Source organism: Meles meles, chromosome 1 (assembly GCF_922984935.1).
Source record: "Meles meles chromosome 1, mMelMel3.1 paternal haplotype, whole genome shotgun sequence".
Lineage (NCBI taxonomy): Eukaryota > Metazoa > Chordata > Mammalia > Carnivora > Mustelidae > Meles > Meles meles.
The window spans coordinates 115,325,479-115,350,476 of record NC_060066.1 but is presented as its reverse complement, the minus strand read 5'-3'; the positions used below and the strand labels follow the sequence as shown (position 1 = coordinate 115,350,476).

Genomic DNA, 24,998 nt, shown 5'->3' with positions numbered 1-24,998 from the left:
GTGGCAGAGGGAGAAGCAGGCTTCCCACTGAGCAGGGAGCCCGATGTGGGGCTCGATCCCAGGACCCTGGGATCATGACCTGAGCTGAAGGGAGCTGCTTAACGACTGAGCCACCCAGGTGCCCCTCATATTGACTTTGAAATAAATGCCCTTAGACAACATCAGGCACTAAGTGTTATCAGTTATAATAGTTATCATTCTGTTGAAGCTCACCTCTTTTTTTTTTTTTTGGAGTGATTAGGACTTATATGGAAGTTGAAGTTATGAAAGAACAGGAAGTCATCAAGCCTTTCCACTGCTTCTTAACCTGAAGGAGGTGTATGAACATTTGAGTTGATTATAGCTAATAACCTGTGATCTCATTTGCTAGAACTCTAATACAGGGCGCTGCAATAAGGTGGCACACTGGGGACTGGAGCGCTAATCTATTTTTATTCCCCGTTCTTTCTCTTCCTTGCAAGCTAAGCTCAGCCTTGGCCAGAGGGAGGTAACCATCCAGAAAGGACCGCTGTTTCGGGTCGCGGGCTACCCTGTCAGCATTGGCTGCAATGTCACGGGCCACCAGGGACCTGCTGAGCAGAATTTCCAGTGGTCTGTTTACCTGCCTAAAACCCCGAAACAAGAAGTCCAGATCGTGAGCACCAAGGATGCCGGCTTCTCTTATGTGATGTACGCACAGCGGGTGCGAAGCGGGGAGATCTACGTGGAGAGGGTCCGGGGCAACTCAGTCTTCTTGCACATCTCAGAGCCCCAGCTGAAGGATTCTGGCGAGTATGAGTGTCACACGCCCAACACGGATGAAAGATACTATGGCAATTACAGTGCGAAGACTAGGCTAATTGGTAAGCTATGGACCTTCCTGCGTCCGGCAGCCCCCAGAAGCCAGAGCCCCACCATCACAATGCCTTGCGCCATGTGACATGGCTTCACGTCATGTCCTTGTTTTGGCAAGAGAACACTGGAAGCCCTCTGGGTATTTTGCATATGGGTCCCACATCGGTATCTCCCCTTCTCTGAAACACTCAGTTCGTCTTTCTGGTCAACTTGGCCTGCTGCCAAGATTTAAATAATGTGTGGTCTTCCAAAGGCTTGGTCCACAGCTAGCCATGGGGTGATCGTAGCAACAGCATCAAACAAAATTCTGAGAGTTCTTCCCATGTCCTGTCTCTTCTTGGGGGCAGGACGTTAACTTGGTAAGGGAGCTGGAGTTAATACGGTCAAGTGGTAAGTCATTCATTTGGAAATGAATATTCCCAAGCTAGTCATCTCAAGCAGATTTACATAGAGAGGTTCATAGTCCTTGCAATTACCATTTTGCCCCTTTGCCTAAAATACCTTAGCAGCCCTTTTTCAATCTAGCCAACCCACATGTACTTGTGGACCTAGTTTAGCTCTTACCTCTTCTGTGAAATCTGTCCTGTCTCAGGCAATATATTCCCATCTTTGTTTCCTCCTGATGCTCTATTCACATCGCTATTATTAGCATTCCCCCAGGGAATGTGGTATTTTGCTGCTTATACGACTCCTTTCTCACCTCGAGCTCTGGGACAATCATGATCTCAGCCTCTAGCACGGTGGGTACTGGGTAGCTGCTCAGTAAATACTCATTGATTGAATCTCAGTGTTGCTTTCCCATAAGCTTAGGCTGCGTGATTTCCTCTGAGGAAGAACACAGTGAGAAGGTAGTAGGATGGTTATCAAAACTTTGGTAAGGGCTGCATTTGAGCTCTGAACGATTATAAGAGATTATTTCAGAACTTCACAAAGAAGCAGGTTAAGGCGTCAGGAAATGAAGCAACTTGCTCCAATTCCTGTAGTCAAATAGGGACAGATTTAGGACCAGAATCTAGGTCTTCTGGCTCCCAGTGCTCTTCCCTTTTAAATACTCTGTGTCTCAGTAGCTAATTTGGTCACAGCCCAAGCTAAAAACGTAAAGTCAGGGTCAATATATCACAAGCCATTAGTTTTGCCAAGTTCCACAGACTGTGTATACAGACGATGTTCCCCTTGGCAATAGGGAAAGCCTATGGCTCGTGGAAAAGCAACTCCAAGTAGATGCTTTACGGATGGTGGGTCAGGGCGCCATCTCCTTCCGAGCAGGCTTGTCTGGCAGGATACTGGGCCAGTCAGTTGTCATCGTTCCTTTGCTTCCAGTTATTCCAGATACCCTCTCTGCCACCATGAGTTCCCAGACTCTCAGTAAGGTGGAAGGTGAATCATTAGAACTGACCTGCGAAGCAGCCAAAGCCACAGCTCAGCACACTCACCTCTCTGTCACCTGGTACCTGATGCAGGACGGAGAAAGAAACCAAATCACCGAGATCATTTCCCTCTCCAAAGATTTCCTGTTGAACCCCGGGCCCTCGTATACAGAGAGGTTTGCGGCTGGTGACGTCCAGCTCGTCAAGCTTGGGGTCACCACCTTCAGGCTGTCCATAGGGAGGCTCCAGCCCTCAGATCAAGGCCACCTGTTCTGTGAGGCCACCGAATGGATTCAAGATCCAGATGAAACCTGGACTTCAATTGCAAGAAAGCAGACAGCTCAAACAGCTCTGAAGATCCAACCCCTAGGTAATGATCTTCTCAAGAAACTCGTTAGTATGTTGATGGTGGGTATTGATGGGATGTCTTTATGTTTTTCTGATCTTCTGTTGAGCCTTTAAAAAAAACATTTAGAAAGTTTCAATACATTTGGGTTTTGGCATCTGGGAAGCATAAGTAAGAAGAGGGACATTTGGTGTTGGGTCTGTCCATAGCAGGTTTTCTATGGGGTAAGATCTGTTGAATGGTTAGACAGGTTCTGCAAGGCATGCCTGAAAATGGTTTTGTTACCACCCTTGCCAAGCCCTGTGTAAGCACTTTATCTACATTTTTTACTTTATCTATATTATCTAATTTAGTCCTCACCCTATGGGGCAAGTGGTTGATTCCCCATTTTTAAAACAAGGAACCTGAGCCTCAGACAGGCAAATTGCTGATGAGAGGTGGAGCTGGTGCTCGAAGCAGGTGTGAATCTCTGAAGCCCCCACACCACAGATCCCTGGGCCTCAGAGTAGCTCTAGCAGTTTCCATTGTGGAGCCTTGTCTTAGTCACTGCCAGGACTTCCTTCCACCTGACCCCATTTCCTGCTTGGGATGGTGTTACTCTTCATGATCCACTGGCATGTTCATCAAAGCAAGCGGGAAGGCTCAGCTGTCATTCCTGGTTTCTCTACTTGGGCTACGGTCCAACAGGAAGAGGTTGCAAAAGCCGTATATATCCAGACTAAAAGCAGTGATCCAATGGTGAATCACTCAGGCTTCTTTTCTTTCCTTTCCTTTCCTTTCCTCTTTTCTTTTCTTTTCTCTCTTCTCCTCTCCTCTCCTGTCCTCTTCCCCCTTCCCCTTCCCCCTTCCTTTCCCTTCCTTTCCTTTTCCTTCCTTCCTCCCTTCCTCCCTAGGAGAAGAGTTATTCTGTTTCATTAAGAAACTGTCCTATTGCTCTTAAGGTTCCAAGTTACACTCTTTCCTCTTTCTTTGAGAACAATTTTTTATGTAAAACCGTCTTTATTTTTACTTATTTATTTTCACAAAAATTGTATATATTTAAGGTGTTCATGTTTTGATACACATATGCATTTTGAAATGATTACCACGATCAAGCTAATTAACATATCCACCATCTCACCTTGTTACTTTTTGTGTATGGTAGGCGTGTGCTTGTGCTGTATGGTGAGAACACTTAAGATATCTATTCTTGGTAAATTTCAAGTATGCCACACAGTTTTATTAACTGCAGTCACCATGCTATGCAGTAGATCTATAGACCTTATCTTGTGTAATGGAAACTCTGTACCCTTTGACCAATATCTACCCCCTCCCTCCCCCAGATCCTAGCAACCACCATTCTATTCTCTGCTTTTATGAGTTCAGCAGTCTTAGACACCACATATAAGTGAGTCCCTGCAGTATCTGTCTTTCTTTGTCTGGCTCATTTCAGTTAGCCTAATGTCCTCCAGGGTGATCCAGGTTGTTGAAAAATGGCAGGCTTTCCTTTTCTCTCATGGCTGAATAATATTTCAGTGTGTATATATTTACTATATTATCTTCATTCATCTATCCATCAGTGGACACTTAGGTTGTTTCCATATCTTTGCTATCACGAATAATAAACATGGCAATGCAGATGTCTCTTTGAGATCCTGACTTCATTTCCTTTGGCTATATACCCAGAAGAGGGATGGCTGGATTATATGGTAGTTCTATTTTTAGTTTTTGAGGAAGCTCCACACCATTTCTATAACGTTACCTCCCCGAAAACAGAGCATGTCCTCCACACCCATTTCTCCACATCCTCACCAACACGCGTTATTAATTCTCCCAACCCAGGAACACAGGATATCTTTCCATTAACTTGTATCTTTAATTTCTTTCATCAGTATTTTACAGTTTTCAGAGCACATGTTTTTCACCTCCTTGGTTAAATTTATTCCTAAGTATTTTCTTCTTTTTGACATTATTGCAAGTGAGGTATTTTTTTAAACGAGATAGAATTAGTATATGACAGCATATAAGTTTCAGGTGTGCAACACTAATCCAATACTTGTATACACGCCATGTGATCACCACCCTAAGTCTAGTTACAATCCATTACCATATAGTTGAGCCCCTTTACCCATTTCGCCCACTCCCCAACCCCTTTCCCCTCTGGGAACCACAAATCCGTTCTCTGTCTCTATAGAGAGTTTATTTTTGTTTTGTTTGTTCATTTGTTTTGGTTTTTAGAGACCACATATAAGTGAAATCATGTGGTATTTGTCTTTCTCTTCTTTATTTCACTTAGAATAATAGCCTCATGGTCCATCTGTGTTATTGCAAATGGCAAGATCTCCTTCTTCTTTAGGATAAATAGTATATATACCACAATAGTATACCTAATAGTATATATACCACATTTTCTTTATCCATTCATCCATTGATGGATACTTGGGCTGCTTCCATATCTTGGCTAATATAAATAATGCTGCAGTGAATATCGGGGTGCATATATCTTTTTTGGTGTTTTTATGTTCTTTGAATAAATATCCAGAAGAGGGATAGCTGGATCATATGGTAATTGTATTTTTAATTTTTTTTTTGAGATTTTATTTATTTATTTAGGAGAGAGGAAAGGAGAGAGAGCTCATGGACAGGAGCAGAAGGGGAGGGAGAGGGATAAGCAGACTCAGTGCTGAGCACAGAGCCTGAGATCAGACCTGAGTCAAAACCAAGAGTTGGCCATTAACCTACTGAGCCACTCAGGCCCCCTATTTTTAATTTTCTGAGAAATCTCTCTACTCTTTTCAATATTGGCTGCACCAATTTACATTCTTATTGGCAATATAAAAGTGTTCCCTTATTGCCACATCCTCTCCAATACTTGGTACTTCTTATCTTTTTTGAGAATAGACATTCTGACAGGTATGAGATGATGTCTCATTATGGTTTTGATCTGCATTTCCCTGACGATGAGTGATGTTGAGTATCTTTTCATTGTGTTTATTGGCCATCTGCAGAAATTGTTTTCTCAATGTCTTTTCCAATACTGTGTTGCTAGTGCATAGAAATGCAACTGATTTTTTTCGGTATATTGATTTTGTATAATGCAACTTTATTGAAATCATTAGTTTTAACAGTTTTTTGGTGGAGCCTTTTGGGATTTCTATATATAAGATCACATCATCTGCAAACAGATGATTTTACTTCATTTTTTTCTGACTTGAATGTCCTATATTTATTTTTTTCCTGACTAACTGCTCTGGCTAGGGCTTCCTGTACTATGTCTGATAGAAGTGGTGAGAGTGGACGTCCATGTCTTTTCCTGATCTTAGAGGAAAGACTTTCAGCTTTTCTTCGTTAGGTGTTACGTCAGCTGTGGATTTGTCATACGTCACGTCACATGCGCTTTAACTTAGGAAGATTCCACTGGATAGTCTTAGCCCCCCCAAAAACAGAACAAAGCAGTCACAGTTTACAGCAGTTCAACATATTATAAAATATTTTATATTTTTTTATTCAAAAAAGATACCCTACTCCTTATACTTCTTGCTTAATAGGATTGCAATCAGAAAAGCTACGTGCGCTGCTCTTCCTGAAAGACTGAAGGAATAGGCAAGGACATTCTTGATTCTAGGCACTGCTTTGGCGGACCTCCTCCTCAGAGCTCAACTCCCACATGAAATGCAATTCCCACACTACCCTTACAGGGGGTATTATCTCTCTGTGGTCCCAAAAGGACAGATGCCGAGGCTTCTCTAAACACCTGCGTTGCTTTTGTTTCCTAGTGAGAGATTTTCACGTCAACATTTCAGCTGAGAGCGCGTGGACTGCAGGGAATTCCTTAGAACTGGACTGCCTGGTTGTAGGTGGTGGCCGGGACCCATGGCTTCAGGGCATTTGGTTCTTCAATGGTAATGAGATAGCCCTCATGGACGCTGGGGGTGTTCTGGACCTGAAGGGAGACTACAGAGAGAGAGCAAGTCAAGGACAGCTCCAGGTTTCAAAGTTAAGCCCCAAAACTTTCTCTCTCAAGATCTTCTCCGTGGGCCCCGAGGACGAAGGCACCTACAGCTGCGCCGTGGCAGAAGTGGTGAGAACTCCGATGGGCTCCTGGCAGGTACTTCAGAGCAAGCAGTCCCCAGACAGCTGCGTGCATCTGAGGAAGCCAGCAGGTATGTGAAGTCAGAGCCAGACATGCCCGGACTGCTCTCTGCTTCCGTCCTTTGTGAGGCCAGGCTGCCTCCCCGGACACAGCAGACACACCACTGGAGAGTCCGGTGTCAGTCCCATCACTCTGAGGTGGAGTTAAGAGAAGCCACCAAGGGGCACCTGGGTGGCTCAGTGGGTTAAAGCCTCTGCCTTCGGCTCAGGTCATGATCCCAGGGTCCTGGGATCGAGCCCCACATAGGGCTCTCTGCTCAGCAGGGAGCCTGCTTCCCCCTCTCTCTGTCTCTGCCTGCCTCTCTGCCTACTTGTGATCTCTGTCTGTCAAATAAATAAATAAAATCTTTAAAAAAATTTTTTTGAAAAAAGAGAAGCCACCCAATTGGCTGAAGACCTAGGTCTTATTCCAGGACCGTTAAACAGGCTGTGACCACAGACCCAAGGCTTAACTTCTTTAAATCTCAGCTTTCTTAAATATAAAATAATGACATACATTTAGATTGCCCTGAAGTTCCCTCTTGCTGTCTTAGATTCTTTGATTCTATTTGCCATCAGTCCTCATTTATGTACGTTGGGTTTTTCTCCACGCGGAAAATACCAGCGTTAATGAAACCCCTGTCTTCCCTTTGTTTTCTGTGTGATGCGAGTATGGTGAGAGGAAAGAATGACACTTTGCCTCCTTCCTGTGGATGAAACACCTGCATTGTGCCCCCCGCCCCGCAAACATCTTTCAGATGTCTTTTGTCCATCCTCTGTTCTCTTAACCTGATACACGGAATGAGAGTACGTCTTAATTCTGCATCAAAGCCTGACTCAGAATAAGAAATGAAGAGGTAAATGACAGCAGGCAGACTCAATTCCCTGCCTTTTGCTATAATGTGAGGTGCCTGTCCAAAAAGGTCCACATAGCTACTATAGGCACGAACGTGGCAGGCCACTCAGCTCTTGTTTCGAGTTTATGAAGGTTGGACAACCTTAAACGTGGTGAACGCTCAGTGTTTTTTGTGTGCAGAGAAAACAGACAAATCTACAACATATGTTAGGATGCTCTGGGCTAGAGCCTCCTAGCCCAGAGCCTAGAAGGAGCCACTGCCCAAGAGCACAAAACAAAACCCAACTAAAAATAAAGATACTCTCGTTTTCACTCGCTCATTGGTGGCGTCTCCAAAGATAGATAAATTTCCCTTTCATGCTCTTCTCTGTTGCCCCATGTGCGAGCAACGAAGATGCGCAAGCCTTGGCCTAGGATGGCACGCCAGGAAGTGTGTTGGTGTTAGTTTTCACACTAAACATTTGGCCTGACTTTCTAGGATTCAGGAAGAACTGTGTGGGCGGGTTTACATATTTACATGAAGCTTAATCTTTGCTTCATTCATCTCAGTCTCTGCTGAAACATATCTGTAAACCTTTCTTAAATTTGGCATATGGGAATCTGTGCCAGAGGGACCTGAAGGTGTGCTTTGTGGCCCTCAGATCATAAGCCTGTCCGTAGGATGGTCTTCCAAAGCTAAATATAGTTCTTTGTGTAGGCTGGAGTCCAAACGGGCCTGGTATGTGGAAACAGAAAACGTTATTAGCAAATTTATTAAGGATTCTGTTGAGCATTCGGTTTTGAAAGTCAAACCAAAGTCTGGGCAGTTTTATCATGAAACTCATATTTTATGAATATTTTAAACAGAAGGGGGTACTCACTACCACTGTGAATGTGTAACTTATACGTACTTGATAAGATTATTACTTCTTACCAAGAGGCAGTAATGACTGTAAAGAACTAAGGAGACCTCATTTTTTTTCTTTAAAGAAAAATTGATGTTAGTTGAAACTAACCATAATGGTTACATTCAAGTAGTGAGATTATGACTAATAATTTCCTCTTTATTTTCTCAACTTCAGTTTGAGTCTATTTTTAACTTGAAAAGAACTTTAAGTATAATCCTGCCTCCACTACCCAAAATCTGGAAGTAGGTGTGCATATATAGATACAGATACAGATATACAGAATATTAAATATTATTTAACTAATAATTATTAAATAATTATCAGTTAATTATTTAATTGTATTATTAGATTAAAATAGTAAATACATGTATTGGATGTTCTTGTGGACATCAGGCTTCTTTCTGCCTTTGTACTTATATACGTATATACATAGAGCCGGAGAAGACCCAGCTCCTTCCCCAGCAGGGAAGAACAATTTGAAAATTCACTTAGATCCTGTTGAGATTTTTTTCATCCCAATTCTATTTTGTTTTCTATCTTTTGGCTTTGAACTACCTCACTTTCACTAAGTGCCTCTCCATGCTAATAGCTCCCCTTTACTGGGTACTTTCCCTTGCCAGCCAGGCTAAGCCCTTGGGTGTGTACCACTTTTAGTCGTCCCAGCCATGGTCCCAGCACCAGTAGGTGCTACTATGACGTTTGTACGTACAGGAAAAAAATCAAGGGTCAGGGAGGACAACTGTGTTGCCCAGGATAAATTCTGACTCCCAGGACCTTGGTCTTAAACCTGAGATGCATGAGCTACTGAGGTGTCTTTGCTTTGCCCACGAAGCACCCAGGACAAAGCCTTGCACGGGAAGTATCTCTTGAATGAATGTTTGCATTTCTACACATTTTGAGTTTCCCATCTGGGAGCCATTTATATTTTGTAATTTAACATTATGGTTCAGATAAAAGAAGGATCTCCCTTCAACCAATAGTGGATGTATGAGAATATGTGATTTGAAGAAGGGAAGTATATCTATCTGTGTATTTTCCCCCAAGTAATTGTTTTTTCTTTTCTAGTAATTGTTTTTAATGGCAGTATTTTGTTTGTTATTGTTGTTGTTGTTGTCTAAATAAACTCTACAACCAATGTGGGGCTCGAACTCATGACCCTGGAATCAAAAGTCCCATGCTTTATAGACTGAGCCAGCCGGGCACCCCTAGTGGTAGTTTTTGAAAAGAAATCTAATTACCAATACTCCTTTCCTGTTCACAACACATACTAATTAGGAGAAAAATAAGTAGGGAGAGCAATGTCATTTTGATCTTTGAAATATAAAATTCTAAAAAACTAAAAATTTAAATAAACACAACTTCGTTACTTTTAGGCTTGTACACCCACCCTAATTAATCTAACAATATATTACCAGATGTTTTCCCAACTAGATGTTCTTAATGAAGGGCTGATTTAACAAAGCACTAAAAATAAAGGCAAATTATAAATTGTTTAAGTGTAAATAAGTGCTCCTGATATTCTTTCTGCTGTCTTATTGCCACTAATTAAGTGGTTAGCAAATCTCTTTTCTGGGGGTGGTAAGAAGAGTCAACAGCCCGATCTGATTTGTCACAAACCAGTCAAGGTCTAATTAAAGAGATTTCACTGTATTTTAGTAAAATTTTCCTTTACTTGAAGTACTTCTTTTTCCTCTCAAATCTATGACCCACAGCAAGAAACGTGGTCTTATCCACCAAGAACAAGCAGGAAGTCATGTGGGAAGGAGAGGCATTAACGCTTCTCTGCAAGGCAGATGGGGCTGTGAGTCTCCTGTCCGTGGAGTGGTGGCACCTCCCACCAGGTCAGGCACAGCTGGAGTTGGTGGCCAGTATGCAACAAGATGGTGCTGTGCAGCTGGGGGCCTCCTATAAGCAACTCAACAACCGGGGCCCTACGAGGCTAGAGAAAATGGACTGGGCCACCTTCCAGCTGGAGATCAGCCCCACCAGCACCACAGATAGCGGTGTGTATGAGTGCCGAGTGTTTGAGGGCACCCAGAACCACGCCAGAGGTCGGAGCTGGACTCAGAAGTTGGCAGTCACTGTCAAGTCTCTGGGTAAGTGTCAAAGAAATCCTGCTATAAACTTATATATATGAGCAGTACCTTCCTTGATGGTGGGATATGGTGGAATTTGTGCATTGTCCCGAAACCCCTCCTTATGGCACGTGCACCCCAGGACACAGAGCGTAGTCTCTGGCTGCCATGCCTGTCCACCAATCTCTAAAGTTTACTCCTTTTTATAAGGATCATGTGTAGGGTGCCACTTGTTGGTTGTTGGTCAGAGCTAAACACGAAAGCCTATGAGCTAGAGTGGACATAGAGAGGACCTGTGACCATGGACGTGAGACTTGTACATCCAGGCTTCTATAGCTGCAGCTCTGGGCTTGCAGAATCTCTTCAAGCCTGTGCGCCAGAGAGGCGCCCATGAGTGGAAATCAGGGGAGGCCCGCCACCCAGGGGTAGGGGTGGGGAGGGGAGAGCACTCCACCCACTCAGTAGCAGCTGTCTAAGCGGCAGGCTGGAGAAACACTGCCTGTTTGTTGTTCCTGCTGGGAACGCTCTCAGAAGAGGATCAACTTTGGAAAATTGAGGCCAGAATTCAGGACAGACTGTACCGTGAGTTAACTTTTAGTCCCAAATATTTGGGGCTCCCCATGTATGAATGCATTGTTCCATATGAAGAGGTGATAGGTAGGAGAACTTTGATTTGATAAACATATTTGCAATGGTGTTTCCCATGTGTTTCTGCCCACAGAGTCGAGTTTACGGGTTAAGCTGATGAGCCGTCAGCCCAAAGTGGAATTCGGCAAGACCTTTGCCTTGTCCTGCGTAGTGGAGGCTGACTACGCCAACCTCAGGGTGCCACTCACTGTGACATGGCTGTTCCAACCAGCAAGATCTCAAGTCTTTCATCTACTTGTTCGAATCACCCATAATGGCACTATTGAGTGGGGGGAAGACCTATCTCAGTTCCAAAAGAAGACAAAAGTTCTCCAGTCCTCGTTTCATTCTCAACTCCTAATCCATGATGCCACTGAGGAAGAAGCAGGAGTTTATCAGTGTAAAGTAGAAGTTTATGTCAGAAATTCCCTATGCACAAGCGGCCCCGCCAGGGCTTCTGCCATCTCTCACTCACTGATGATAGCCATCGCTTTACCAGGTAAACACCACTGGAAATTAATCCTTGCTTTGAAAACAAACAAACACATTTCTCTTATTTGGGGCAAGTCATAGAATTAAAACATAAAATACCTTCCCCCCCATGTTTTGACAGTATAAGTTAGCACTGAATAAAACCCAAATCCAGGCTAACATGAAGTTAGTACACATGGGACAGCCATACTGGTTGTTAAAACATTGACATACCTCCACACGGACTACTAGTTACTGTTGCTCCAGGCCCCATCCCCCTCTTTGCATAAGTCCCCACTAGCCAGCGAGTGAAAGGTATCATGTGGCACAACAGGGGGCTTCTCGGATCAGCTCTGGTGGGGAGGGAGGCATTCTTTGGATTGGTCACTGCCCGTGCCTTACTAATCATTAAATGTTTGTTTGCAATGTCTCCCCAACTGGTAAGGATAATGTCAATTCCATTAGAATACATTTATCCTCTTGATTTAACATGTTAATGTAAAGAGAGAATATCTGATTATAGTCAAATAGAATTTACCTCATCCGCTGGTGAAAGAGCAGAGGTAAAAAAGTAAGACACAACCTGGGCAAAGTCCCGCTGGGTCAACGTATCTTCTTTTATGACTTCTATTCTCTAAAGACATTGTGTTCAAGAGCCTTTGAAGTCATTGCCACTTGACGGGCACCGGCGAGCGGCTTAGCGTTGGGCAAATCACTCAGTCTGTCCTAGTCTAGGTACTTCATCCCGAAATTGCTGCTGTGCACTGTAAAGGTGGCGACATATGTAATGTGCCCAGGACAGTGCCTGACCTACCAAGAGGATGGTCAGACATGGTGGCAGCCATTGTTCTCTCTGCTGCTGAGCAACATTTAACAATCTCCTTGTTGATTAACTCATGCCTTAATTGCTTTGTCCTTCCCGTGGTATTTAAAATTGTCAACCCAATCACTTCTTCTTGAAACTTTCTTTTTCCTTGGCCTCATGACACAAGATTTTCTTGGTTTCTTTCCTAACACTCTGTTTCTTCTCATTCTCTTTTGCAGAGTTCTCCTCCTTCCCAGATCCATTCCGTATGTGTTTCAGCTTTAGCTTGTTTTCTTCTCATTCTATACAGTTTCCTGAAGTGGGCTTATTCCTCCCCCTCGTTCAACCTATATAGTGACGACTCTCAAATCCATTATCCCGAAAGGCTCCTCTTGATCCCCAGACTCGTTATGCAGTTAGCTCTGAGGCATATCTACTCAGTAAGTCCAAACATAAATGCACTATTTTTATTCTTCCAAAGCTACTCCTCCTACGCTGTTCTCCATGTCTACATAATCCACCAGTGGCCCAGGTGAGAAACCACAACGCCTCCATATCCAACTTATCCAAACTCCCATAGCATGGCTTGCAAGATTCTTTATAACCTGGCACATTTATGTCTTTACATTATGACTTTCCAGCATCATCTTCTAACTTTCCATCTTGAATTTGAGCTCCGGCCACACTGAACTACTTACAGGCTTTCAAATACTCTGTGTTCTCCCTCACTTTTAGTCTTTGTTCAAGTCATGGGTTTTGTGTGAACTCTTTAACCTTTTCTCCTTTTTCTCCACCAGACAAATTCCTATTAACTCTTAAGACTTAGCCTGGAGATCTCTGCTCCAGGAAGCCTCTCCCCGCTACCGTATTTGAGTTAGATAGTCCTGCCCTGGGCTCTGACAGCCATTTCTGCATACCTGTGTCACATTTGGCTGACACAGTGTTGTAATCTGTAAACCTCTTTGCCTGTACTAGTTTCTCCCTATAGACTGTGAACCCGCTGATAGGAGGTAGCCACAGAGCTTGGAATGGTCCGGCACATAACACAGTGTGTGCTTAATGTGTATTTGTTGAAGGAAGAGGAAAGAGACCTACTGGCAACTTCAAGAAGCCGTTACAAAAGTAGAATTAGCGATAACAGCAAGAAGTTAGAATAAGGTTTGGAAAGCAGGTTGTAGCATTCTTCTTTCTGATAGAGCAGAAAAGCTTCTAGAGTAAAAGGATAGCTGACTCCATATCTGTATGAGATTCCCACAGTTGACTGACTTCAAAGAGACATACAATTTTAATAGCCCACCTACAACTGCCTCCTTGTTTACCCATGTTTGAAGGCAGATACAAACAAGGACATGTCAGCAAATTGTGAATCCAGGAGTATTCTGGAGAGTGAGTACACAGACAAAGCATTAATAGGGTCACTTTCTCTCACTGATTTATAAAATGCGACAGAAGAGAAAATGCCTAGGCTTTGATAGTGAGGCATTACCATGTGGAAGAGATTGGTTTCTGTATGACACTCCATGCTGCCCCATGTTCCCTATCCTACTCTGCCAGCTAAGGGTAGAACAAGGACCAGTGACTGGAAGGTACAGAGTGGTAAAATCCAAGTTCACATCAGAAAGAATTCTCTAGTGGCAGTGATGTCCAAAGATGGAATGAGCTGCTTTGTCAGTTGGTGAGCTATCCAGAGGCTTTGTGGGCAGTTAGTGGGACTGCGCAGGAGGGAACGCCTACATCCAATGAATGTAGGATGCATTGCCTTAGTTGACCTCTAATGTCCCTTCTACCTTAAAATTCTATTTTCTAGTGAAGGAACAAAAGTTACTGTCACCATTCTTTTAATTTAGAGAGCAAGTTACAAGTGAACTCAAGCAGTCAAGTCCGAGAGATCCTCATCAACTCCAACACCAACATAGAATGTAACGTCTTGTCCCAGTCCACTGGAGACCTTCAGTTAGCCGTCATTTGGTACTTCTTACCCAGTTCCACTAACGCAGTCTGGCTGAGGATCCTGCAAATGGACCAAACCAATGTTGTAAAATATGGGGATGAATTTTACACCCCAAGGAGAAAACAAAAATTCTACTCCGAGAAAGTTTCCCAAGACTTGTTTCAGCTACACGTTTTGAACATGGAAGACAGCGATCAGGGCAAGTACCACTGCACTGTGGAGGAATGGCTCTTGTCTACAAATGGCACTTGGCACAAGCTTGGAGAAAAGAAGTCGGGTCTGACAGAATTGAAACTGAGGCCCACAGGTAAACCTTGCAAGTGTATTCTCATATGTCTTCCTATAGGATTTCCATCTTCTCTTGGGCAGCTTTTCTCTAGAGTGGTTATGTGAAGGTAGAAATATGACCCAGGGTCGTAGGAAGAGTGTCCACCTACACAATGAATGCAGGAGCTGGTAGCCCAGCAGAGGAAGCAGGTGTCACTTAAGGTGAATTAGTCTGTGGCTTCAAGGTGCTTGGATGGGGACTAGATCCCTTTGTTTTTCTTATCAGCCGGGCAGCCCAGTCTCTGGAGCTACCTAGCGTGTCGTATCTCTAGATCTCTGTAATAACAAGCTGTGTCATTCCAGTGGGGCTCTACTGTAATTTGGCATAGAAAGAGTAATACGAAGCATATTTCTCCCACTGTGAACAGAAACTGTACAACTCTATAGGGATGTGTGGAGAAATTGCTTTTCAACATTTGGCTGCCTAAACATAAGGCGAATAAGAGTAGTTAACTGTTGGAATGGCTTACTGAGGGAGTCTCCTCTTCCTCAGGAGATCTTTAAAGATGTAATAGAAGTTCCATCTATTTGCATTGGTCTAGGAGTGCTGCGGTCGAAATGTGGGCAGGGTTCATTAGATCACTCGGTGTTAGGTCACCTCCAATGTTGATTAAAATTAAATGAATGTCACAGCGAAGGTTCGGGAACTGGCAGAGATCCAACAGCACAATGCAAATAAGTGGTGCTTAAAATTTTATTTTCAATGTAACATCCAAAAATAAGATTATAATGAACGTTGCTCTGCATTAGACAATTAGAGATACAAAGAGAAATAAGGCACAGCTCTTGCCTTAAGGTGCTTACAATCTGTTGGGGACGGCAGAGCAAGACAGTAGCTTAGCGTTGGGATCTCTTCCTGCTGCTCTGCTTCCTCTTCTCCATGTTCTTCAGGCGCTTCTTCTCCCTGCTAAATGTGGGTGTTCCTCAGGGACAGATCCTGGGCCCCTTTGTCTTCTTATTCTCTGCTTGCTTCAGAACTTCTTCAGTTCTGCCTTGGTTTCAACTACCACCTTCGATGAAATTGCTCTCAGTCTTGATGTTTAGCTCCAAGTCTTTCTACCCAACTGGTTATTGTACATTTCTACTTGGATGCCCCTGAGACCCTTACACTCAGCAGGTCCCAAATTGCATTATCATCCTTGCCATCCCAAGAGACCCGTGCATACTTTTACACTCTCCATCTGTGTGGCTGGCAGCCCTTTCTCCCATTTGCCCAAGCCCTATCTCGACAGTGTATGCGCACCCTTTTAAAGAGGCAGCCACTCCTTAGCTCAAGCTAGCAAACACTTCCCATCCATAAATGTGGGCTCAGTGTTGTCTGATCTTTAGTATATCAAGAAATACCTAAAATCTTTCTCACGTAAATATATCAAATCTCTTGATATATTTAGTATATCAAGAAATACCTAAAATCTTTCTCACGTAAAATCTTTCTCAAATCTCAAAACGAAATTTGAGAATGTACGCAACGAATCCGAGTTCTTTTCAAATTCTGAGGGTGTCAAACAAATCATATCTGTGGGTGGGGGTGGCCAGCTGTGCACCCTGGTGTGGGGTGTGAGTTAAGGAAGAGGCCCCAGGGAAAGATACTGGGAAGGAGTGGTCAGAATTGTAGGAGAGACATTTCTTCTGAACTCAACAGAGGAGAGGACTTAAGAAGAAAATGGACTTCAGTGATAAAACACACAGAGAGGACAACAAAACGAAAGTGTCTTGAGCTGGGAAATTGGGCCCATACTGAGGATCTTGGCCAGAGTGTGACTGGAAGACTGATTGTAGTCCAGTAGGGAGGAATTAGAGATGGGGAAGCAGAGACAGTATCATATAAACTGATATATGGCATACTTTGCCATGAAGGGAAGGAGAGAGTCAAGATGGGAACAATAACAGCAACAAATCCAGGATCAGAGAAAGTTATTCTTTTATTTATTTTATTTTTTAAAAGATTTATATATATCTATATATATATTTATTTATTTATTTGAAAGAGAGAGAGCATGGGCAGGGGGAGGGACTGAGGAAGAGAGACAAGCAGACTCCCCGCTGAGCAGGAAGCCCGATGGGGGACTCAATCCCAGGACCCCGGGGATCATGACCCGAGCCAAAGGCAGATGCTTAACCGAGTAAGCCACCCAGGTGCCCTGAAGTCCTTCTTTTTTTTTTTTTTTTTAAGATTTTATTCATTTATTTGACAGAGAGAGAGATCACAAGTAGGCAGAGAGGCAGGCGGGGGGAAGGGGGGAAGCAGGCCCCCACCAAGCAGAGAGCCTGATGTGGGGCTCAATCCCAGGACTCTGAGATCATGACCTGAGCTGAGGGCAGAGGCCTAACTCACTGAGCCACCCCAGGTGCCCCTGAAGTCATTCTTTTAAAGACAGTTTAATAAATATGTTTGTAGTAGAGTTGAAAATTTAGTGTGCACTATAATTTCTTTATTTTGTTTGTGACTACTCTGGCCTTCGAAGTTCTCACCTGCTGGTTAGGAGGGGAACTTTTTAAAAAGCAAATGTCAAAATCTGTTTAAAACTTAGTCAACTGGTGAATCATTGGACACTATGTCAAAAACTAATGATATGTTGGCTAATTGAACATAATAAAAAGAAAACAGCTTCGTCTAATCCAGTAATTTAGTGTCTCCTTGAATGGTAGTCTAACACTTGTATGTACATGTTCGTTCTCTCTGATAGCCTCCTCTTTCCTTGCCTCTAGAACTGAGACGAATGTGGGCATATGGGAGGAGGGTAATCTGCTAAGAACGAGGGACACTTGTGCCATACACAGCTCGAGAGGATGGCTGGAAGTTTTGAAGGATCCCTCTGGGAAGTAGAAGAAAGAGTTGATCAGGGAGGGGTAAAAGCAGCAGGGCAGAACACCCACTGAAGCTAGGTGGTTTCCGGGGCAGGTTTTCAGCAGACAAGAGATAAGGGTGAAGAAGGAAAATGGCCAGTGTGCGTCATAGCACAGAATGTTCTAGCAAATGTGGAAGAAGAACAGGGGTCAAGGAAAAACATGTTACAGTTGAAAGACCTGATGTCTAAGGATTTTAAGACGGCATCTCCTCAGTGAGAACTAGATTTTTCAGATGCAGTATCCAAACTAAAAATCTGGATTCTTCTCGAACGTATTGCCATTTTATTTCCTAGGAAGTAAAGTACGTGTGTCCAAAGAGTACAGGACAGAGAATGCTACCGAGCACGGCCAGGTGGCCATCCGCTGCAGCCTGGAGAGTCCTGGCAGCTCAGCTTCCCTGTTCTCTGTGATGTGGTACCAGAACAGGGAAAATTCTGGAACGAAAATGCTGGTGCACCTGCAACATGATGGCTTGCTGGAGTATGGCGAAGAGGAGCTCAGGAGGCCTCTGCTCTGTTACCGTTCATCCTCTACAGACTTTGTCCTGCAGCTTCATTGGGTAGAGATGGAGGATGCTGGGCTCTACTGGTGCAGAGTGACCGAGTGGCAGCTGCATGGCAACCCAAGCAAGTGGGTCAAGCAAGCCTCAGACGAGTCACAGCATGTGGTGCTCACGGTGCTGCCTTCAGGTAACAACGGGCTAATCTGCTCTGGCCTGTGGTGAGGAGAATCTTTGTCTCCTCTCTTATGCTTTCCCTCTCAGTTATATTTTGCTGAAAACAATTTACGGATTCCCTAAAGAAAGTGACTCTGCCATTTCTCTCAATGCCAATTTCCATTCCTCATTTGGACTGACAAGGTCTATGAGAGTTTTTGGCATTGACATTTAAATGTCAGGGGCATCTGGCCCAATTCCCCCCTTACCCTCCCAAACAAACAAACAAAAAAACCATCAACTTCGCATCCCTTTAAAGAACAAAATAATGTTCGCAGTAGACATCGTTACCCCTTGGCTGATTCTCCACTCTCAGAAGGCTCAGATCTGCAGTGGGAGTCAGAGTGAGGGGTAGGGGCATAGTCACTTGAGGTTTCATTGGGTTGAACCCAAGTCAACTACATCTAAATGCTGCCCACCTCAAAAACAAAACGAAACCTTTCTCAATGAATAAGTGCTAAGCTTCTTATCACTCTATATGTTCAACAGATTAGCAGGATTTTGATAATGATAGTCGTTTGATGTGTGTCTCCTAATGACAGCTTGCAAGGCATCGAAGAAGGAAGTGTGCCCCACAGAACTCGTTTACAGGGTCAATAAGGAGGGTAGCTCCTGAAAGACCTTGGCCACAGCGTGTCCGTTCTCTGTGTAGGGAGACCATCTTACTCAGTGCACGGCTTCAGGTGGGATGTGGAATAGGTGGTTGTGAAAGAGAGGAGAGCATCCTTCCAGCCAAGCTGGTGCTGAGCATGTAATAGACATTCATGAAGTATTTGTTCACGAAAGCAACAGTTTTGCCAGCCAGACCCGTAAATCTTCCCTGATGATCACTGCGCTGGCTGATGTAGCCAAGCTCATCTCTGAGCCGCTCCTTTCTGGCAGGGTTTAAGGTGAGGCGGAGAGGCGAGCTATTAGCTGAACTTACACTGGAAAAGGGACCCTGGAGACGTAGAGATGTGGTCTCGGTGTCCCACACCAAGAAGGGTAAGAAGGATCAATGAAAGGTAACATTCCCAAAACACCAGCTAGCTTTGTTTTTTGTTTTGTTTTGTTTTTTTGTTTTTTTGTTTTTTTTTTCCTCCTTAGCATGGAGGAAAGGTGCTGCCCGGAAAGGTGTCCACTTCTTTGAAGTAGGGTTAGTTGGAACCCAGCCCCGGCCAAGCTTCTGGAGAGGAAGCCAATTACCTGATTTGTTCCCTGGGGCTCCACCATCCTTTCCCCTAACCATTCTTCAGCTGAACTTTTCTCCCAAGTGTCCAGAGAGAATTTTTCTTCCTCTTGGCTTTTCTTCTAGTCTAACAATTATGGGAAGTCCCACAACCCTGGGCACATGCCATACCTGTTTTCTCACTGGAATCCGCAGACCCTATAGCATCAGCGGGTTTTGGTAGCAGCATAAATAGATAACGAGTATAAAACGTACCTATTTTGTGACTAAAAAGCACATCTCCTCTGAGCAGATGGGATCCTCCACAGCATATGTATATATACTGTTAATCTTTGTGGAATCCTTATAAATCAGGTGAAAGGTTTTTAAAAAGATGAACTCTGGAATGAAAACATTAAAAATTAGGTAGTCTTTATATTCCTTACAGTCGAAGAAGCTTGAAAGCCTGTGCCACAATCAGCTGAGGGTTTTTTATAACTACATTTAAGGGTTCCCAAGTAAATCCTCAATTACAGGATCTCGCTTCCTCTACCTGGCTGTTCCTTCCTGGGGGTTTCGGAGTTGTGGAGGCAGTGGAGGAGGGGGTATGAAAAATCCCGGGGTTCGGAATCAGACAAGCCTAGGCTCAGATCACAGCCCTGCCACCTCCCTACGAACTCATACCCTGGTTATTTAACCTCTGTGAACCTCAGCTTACTCATATAGTGAGGATCATAATACAAATGTGTATAAAGTAATATGGTCCCTAGAATATTGTAAGTGCTCAAGAAATGTTAACTCTCTATCCCCTTATGCCACCAAACGTGCTATACACACACACACACACACACACACACACGTACATATATATGTATGGATATATCCATATGTGTGACAAAATATTTTAAGTTGTTCAAAAAGTAACTATGTGAGGATCTGAAAACACAAAAATGTGTATTACAGAGTCTTTTCCCAAAGAGCTCAGATTTTGATAGGGGACATGAAGTCCAAAATGATAGCAGTCATCAAAGAAGCAGCCTCGGGATAAAGGAACAGAGGCAGGACTGGGATAAAGGGCTGTGTGGGGAGGAGATCCAGGAAGTTCCTTGGGGTATACAGCTTAGGAAAAGGAAGAGAAGATACTTTAGGAAAAGGAAAGACTATGCAAGAAGATATCAAAAGCTGTTGCACAAGGGACAGAGATGAAGTTAGTGAGATGGAGAGGGTATGGATATCAAAGGGGGCGGTGACCTTATTCATGAACGTTATAGAGTGTCAGCAAACAAGTTCAGGCAGGGGAAGGACAGCATGAGATTTGCATTTTAGAAAGCTCCCATTTGGAGCTGTGTTAAAGATGAACTAGAAGGGAGGCAGACACAGAGAAGGGAGAACCATTTGAAATAGATCGTAGGAACCCAGGTGAGATAAGATGAAGGCCTAAATTAAGGCAGTACACACAAGGGTTGAGAGAAGGGCAGGCATTCAGTGTTGGGAGGCGTCATCTTCAGGAGTTAGACACTGATTAGATATATGTGGAGGGTGCATGAGCAGAAGGGGAGAACCAAGGATGAATATCAAATTTCTAGCATGGATGGGTATAGGAGAAAGGTCTGAAGGGGAAATTAGTTCAATTTTTAATAAACTGGGCTGGAATTGAGTTTGGAGTACGTGTAAATTATCCAAAGAGTTCTACTCAATGGACATGGGGACTTCCAAGTGAGATCTTTGCCAGAGTTGTAGATTAGAAGGCATCAACTTATAGCCAGTAATGGTGCTCCATGAGGAACTCCTGAGATCTATCACTGTTGATCAGTGGAGAAGAGGAGGCTGTGAAGGAGAATGAAAGGAGTAGCCAAGAGGTAGGAGTGGTACTGTAGAAACCAAAAGCAGAGAGGGTATCAAGAAGGAAGGGAAAGCCAACAGACTCAACTATTTCAAAGAAGTCAATGAAGATAAGAATGGGGAAATATCCTTTGGATTTCACACTATACGGCCATTGTAGACAAGTAATGAGGAAATTCAGACTGCAGTGAGAAAGTGGACACAGCAGATACAGATTACACTTTCAAGAACTTTGATGTAAAGGACAAGAGAGGAAATAACAAGTGGCGAGAGGTGTCAATGAACTTCTACTTTGTTCTGTGTTGGTTTGGAGGTGGTAGGGACTTGAGAACCTTTACATTCTGGAGGGGAAAGAGGCAGTGGTGAGGACAAAGGGAAAGATCAGAAGAGAGTAGACCAACAGTCCAACACCTTGCATCAACATAGACCACCTCCTGTCTGGGATGTTCTCCCATGTCATCTTTCTTTGGTCAACATCCATGAATCTTCTACCTCCGAGTATAACCGCCACAATCTGTGACTTGCCTTGTTCTCTTAGTCATCACACCTGGCTAACATCCATCCGCACCGTCAGACTGTACATTCTGAGAAGGCGAAGACTGAGTGTCTCGTTCCCAGCACAGCACAGTGCCTGGCAAGCAGAGATGTTCAAGGACTTACCGAATCACAGTGTAATCGCACTCCTCGTAAGGACCTGCTTATGTGTTAATAAAGTCCAGGTCAGATCTATAATGCTAGCAATTCTCACTTCTCTGGTGGTTTTCCACCACCTCTATGTGGCAATGTCAGGTTGGGTAGTTTAGGACCACCTAATGAAATTGTGGGGCATGGGGCTCAAATGAAGCAGAAAAAATTAAGAGGAATTTCCCTGGGGGAATGGACCTCGAATCTTCTCCATCTTACTTTCTTATCTGTGACCATGCCAATGTAGGAGCTTGAGATATCTTCATCTTTTTATCTCACCCTCAGAGCCCAGACATAAATATCTTATTCTAGAGAATTTTCTGGGATTAATTAACAGGCAAGACTATAAGGCTTCCTGGGGACTGGATTAGTTGTAATTATACAGTGTTTGTTCCTATTCCCCAACTTCTATTTGGGTAAGGATGTACTTAGAAAGCGAACCTTCAAAGGAGATATGTTCCCCTACTACACTGAAGTTTCTGGAACGACCATAGAATTTACCCATGCTATCCCAATGCCTCCAACAATGTCTGGCATGTAGTACTTCACAAATGCTTGATGAAAGAAGGAGCAAGCGAGTCTTCAAAGGAAACAGGATGCTGTTTGGCACCACTGGTTCCGGGATGCACTTGTATCAGGTTCCCTAACCCTACTTTTATTGTTGGACAGGAGCCAACTCTCTCACTTGGCCACACTTGGCATAGACAGTTGCCAAAGTCTTGGTGGGAGGTGGGGGAGGAGTTGGTAGCCCCCATCGTTATCCTGTATCTTTCTTCTGCTGAAGTACGTATTTCTGAGGTGCTAGCAAAAAGGAGTGCTCCTCGTGGGTGGAAGACGGTTATAAACTAGAGCTGGTGATGAAGTAGTCTCATTACATTTTTGGCCCTGCCTTGCAGACCTTGTACTTTGAGCATTGGGCACTTACTTGGATTGATTCAAAATGCCAAACCTTAACGGTTTGGAATGTCACTAATTCTAATCCCAATAGGGTTGAGAGGCAGATGGTTCGAAATGGTGATTGTGGGATCCAGAGCAAACCCTGCCCTCCCAGGAGAGGAAATTTAGAAGCACTGGAGCTGGCAGTCGCTAGCTGTTGGCCAATTCAGCACTGTGAAGAGCATACTTTACCATCCTTTGATGGCAGATTGCTCCAAACAGAATGGCCTCCTCCCCATTAAGACAGTCAAGCCCTCTGGCAGTCCCTTCATGCTGAAGGTTAGAGTCTCAGTGGCAGAAAAAACCAAGTACCAGATTTCTTTCCCCCTTCTGTATGCCAGCCCCATCTCCTCACGATCATACCATCGTCTAACAACGGTGAGACCAAGGTAGACTCTCACCTTCCAGTTCTCTGCCACCCATGACTGGGAAGAGAAGTCAGAGTCTCCTACTAAGTAGTCATTAGACTCTCAGTGGACTGTCACCCAGTCGTGGAGACAGAGGGACCGGAGATTTAAGGGAGAGTCCTGGCCTGTGGGAGAACATGGCCGGGCGGGTGACCCTTGTGAGGACTCAGTTGGTCCAGCCCTGTTTTCTGTCCTATCTCTTGAGAGAAGTTGTCCATGATTTTTTCTAACATCCTAACATCCTCACTAGCCTTCCAACTAACATTTATTTCTTGCTGACTCAACAAGTGTGCTGGGCACTCTGTTAAATTCCTTATTATGCGTTATCTCATCACAACTCTAGAAATTATTATCCCCATTGGATCGATGAGGAAACTAATCACTGTTGAGGATAAGTAATTTGTCTAATGTCAATATCAGTAAGTTGAAGAGCTAGAATGTGAACCCAGGTCTCTTGGGGATGGCAGTCAGTCCCTACCCTATGTATGAGTAGTGTGAAGTGTCAAACCCCGTACTCCTACCCACCGTTCCCTGCAGCTCCATTCTCTTTCAGCATCTCTATCTATAACTCCTCCTTATCCCAGTGCCTTCAAATACATTCACATAAGAGCTGGGAGAATTATTGTAGTCAAGCAGGGCCTTGGAGAGAGGGGTCAGGTAGGCTATAGAGAGAGGGGGTGATAAGGAGTTAAAAATCCAGCTTTATCATTGCCCACCCTTTCAAAAAGGAAAACCAAAATTAGGCTGGAGAATATAAATGAGACCAGAGAAAACCCAGGCCACAAACCCCCATAGCAACCTGTGAGTCCCGAGCGCTGCGGCCGGTCTAATGTTCAGTGATGATCTTTACTCTGTGCAACATGATGGCTGCCACCCCTGCATTCCTGTGGGTGCAATGTACTCATGCAATTAATTCATTCATCAGTTTCCATTGGTGACCCATGGACCAAGTGCTGGACAAGGTAAAAAGATGCATCAGACGTAGACCCTGCCTTCAGGAGCTCACAGTGCAGGAGTTGGACAAATGTTTAGATTCTTTCTTGACTTCCACCAAAGAGATGTTCTTCTCGGTGCAAGATGCATCAACAATGTGGGAAACAGGGATTTTCTTGCAGCAGAGGTTGGTGGAAATGACCTCTAAAGCTGTTTACATCTCTAAGAATCTACAATCCCTTGACTCCTGTAACTCCACTTTGAGGAAGAAAGTGTTTATAGTCATTACAATTTTCCAATAAAAGCACAACTACTATTAGCATCCGATATTCCGGAAGAGCCCGGATTTCAAATATCCTGTCATAAATACATGTCGATGGAAGACTACATCTAGCAGCTGGTGTCTCTCGGAGCCTGTGTCTTTCTGCATGGAGAGTCTGTAAACCCTGTCCTTGGACTAGGAACTCCGGGAGCTGCTTCCTGGAATCTGGGAATGTCTGCAGTCCTGTCCCTCTGCTTCCCTGGGCCCGTGGCCGGGAACCCCTCTGGGGAGGCACGTGCGTGCTCTGTGTGTCTGTATGTGATGGGGCTTCCCCATGGGCTGCAGCTGCCTGATGGTCATGTGCTTCGGGCTGCCTTTATATAGTATCCTTTGCCCCTGTGGTTGCAGTCAGTCCCATTCAGTTCAGATCAGCGAAAGCTGTTGTGCACGTGTGTGGGACACTGCAGGGGACACAGGAACAAATGACACTCTCAGGCAGACTCAAGTAACGGTGGATGAAACCAAGGAGATGGTTAAGGGGGAACAAAAGAGGTCTATCTATATCA

At 44.1% G+C, this 24,998-nt stretch overlaps 1 protein-coding gene across 1 annotated transcript in view; it reads left to right on the top strand.

Moving 5' to 3' along the window:
• CD101 (CD101 molecule) overlaps positions 1 to 24,998 on the top strand; it is a 37,082-nt gene that overhangs the window by 7,835 nt on the left and 4,249 nt on the right. The window contains exons 2-8 of the mRNA XM_046027810.1: positions 462 to 842; positions 2,155 to 2,571; positions 6,303 to 6,689; positions 10,113 to 10,496; positions 11,197 to 11,601; positions 14,226 to 14,636; positions 17,800 to 18,195. Of these exons, the coding sequence (XP_045883766.1) occupies positions 462 to 842; positions 2,155 to 2,571; positions 6,303 to 6,689; positions 10,113 to 10,496; positions 11,197 to 11,601; positions 14,226 to 14,636; positions 17,800 to 18,195 (2,781 nt within the window). The remainder of the gene's footprint in view (positions 1 to 461; positions 843 to 2,154; positions 2,572 to 6,302; positions 6,690 to 10,112; positions 10,497 to 11,196; positions 11,602 to 14,225; positions 14,637 to 17,799; positions 18,196 to 24,998) is intronic.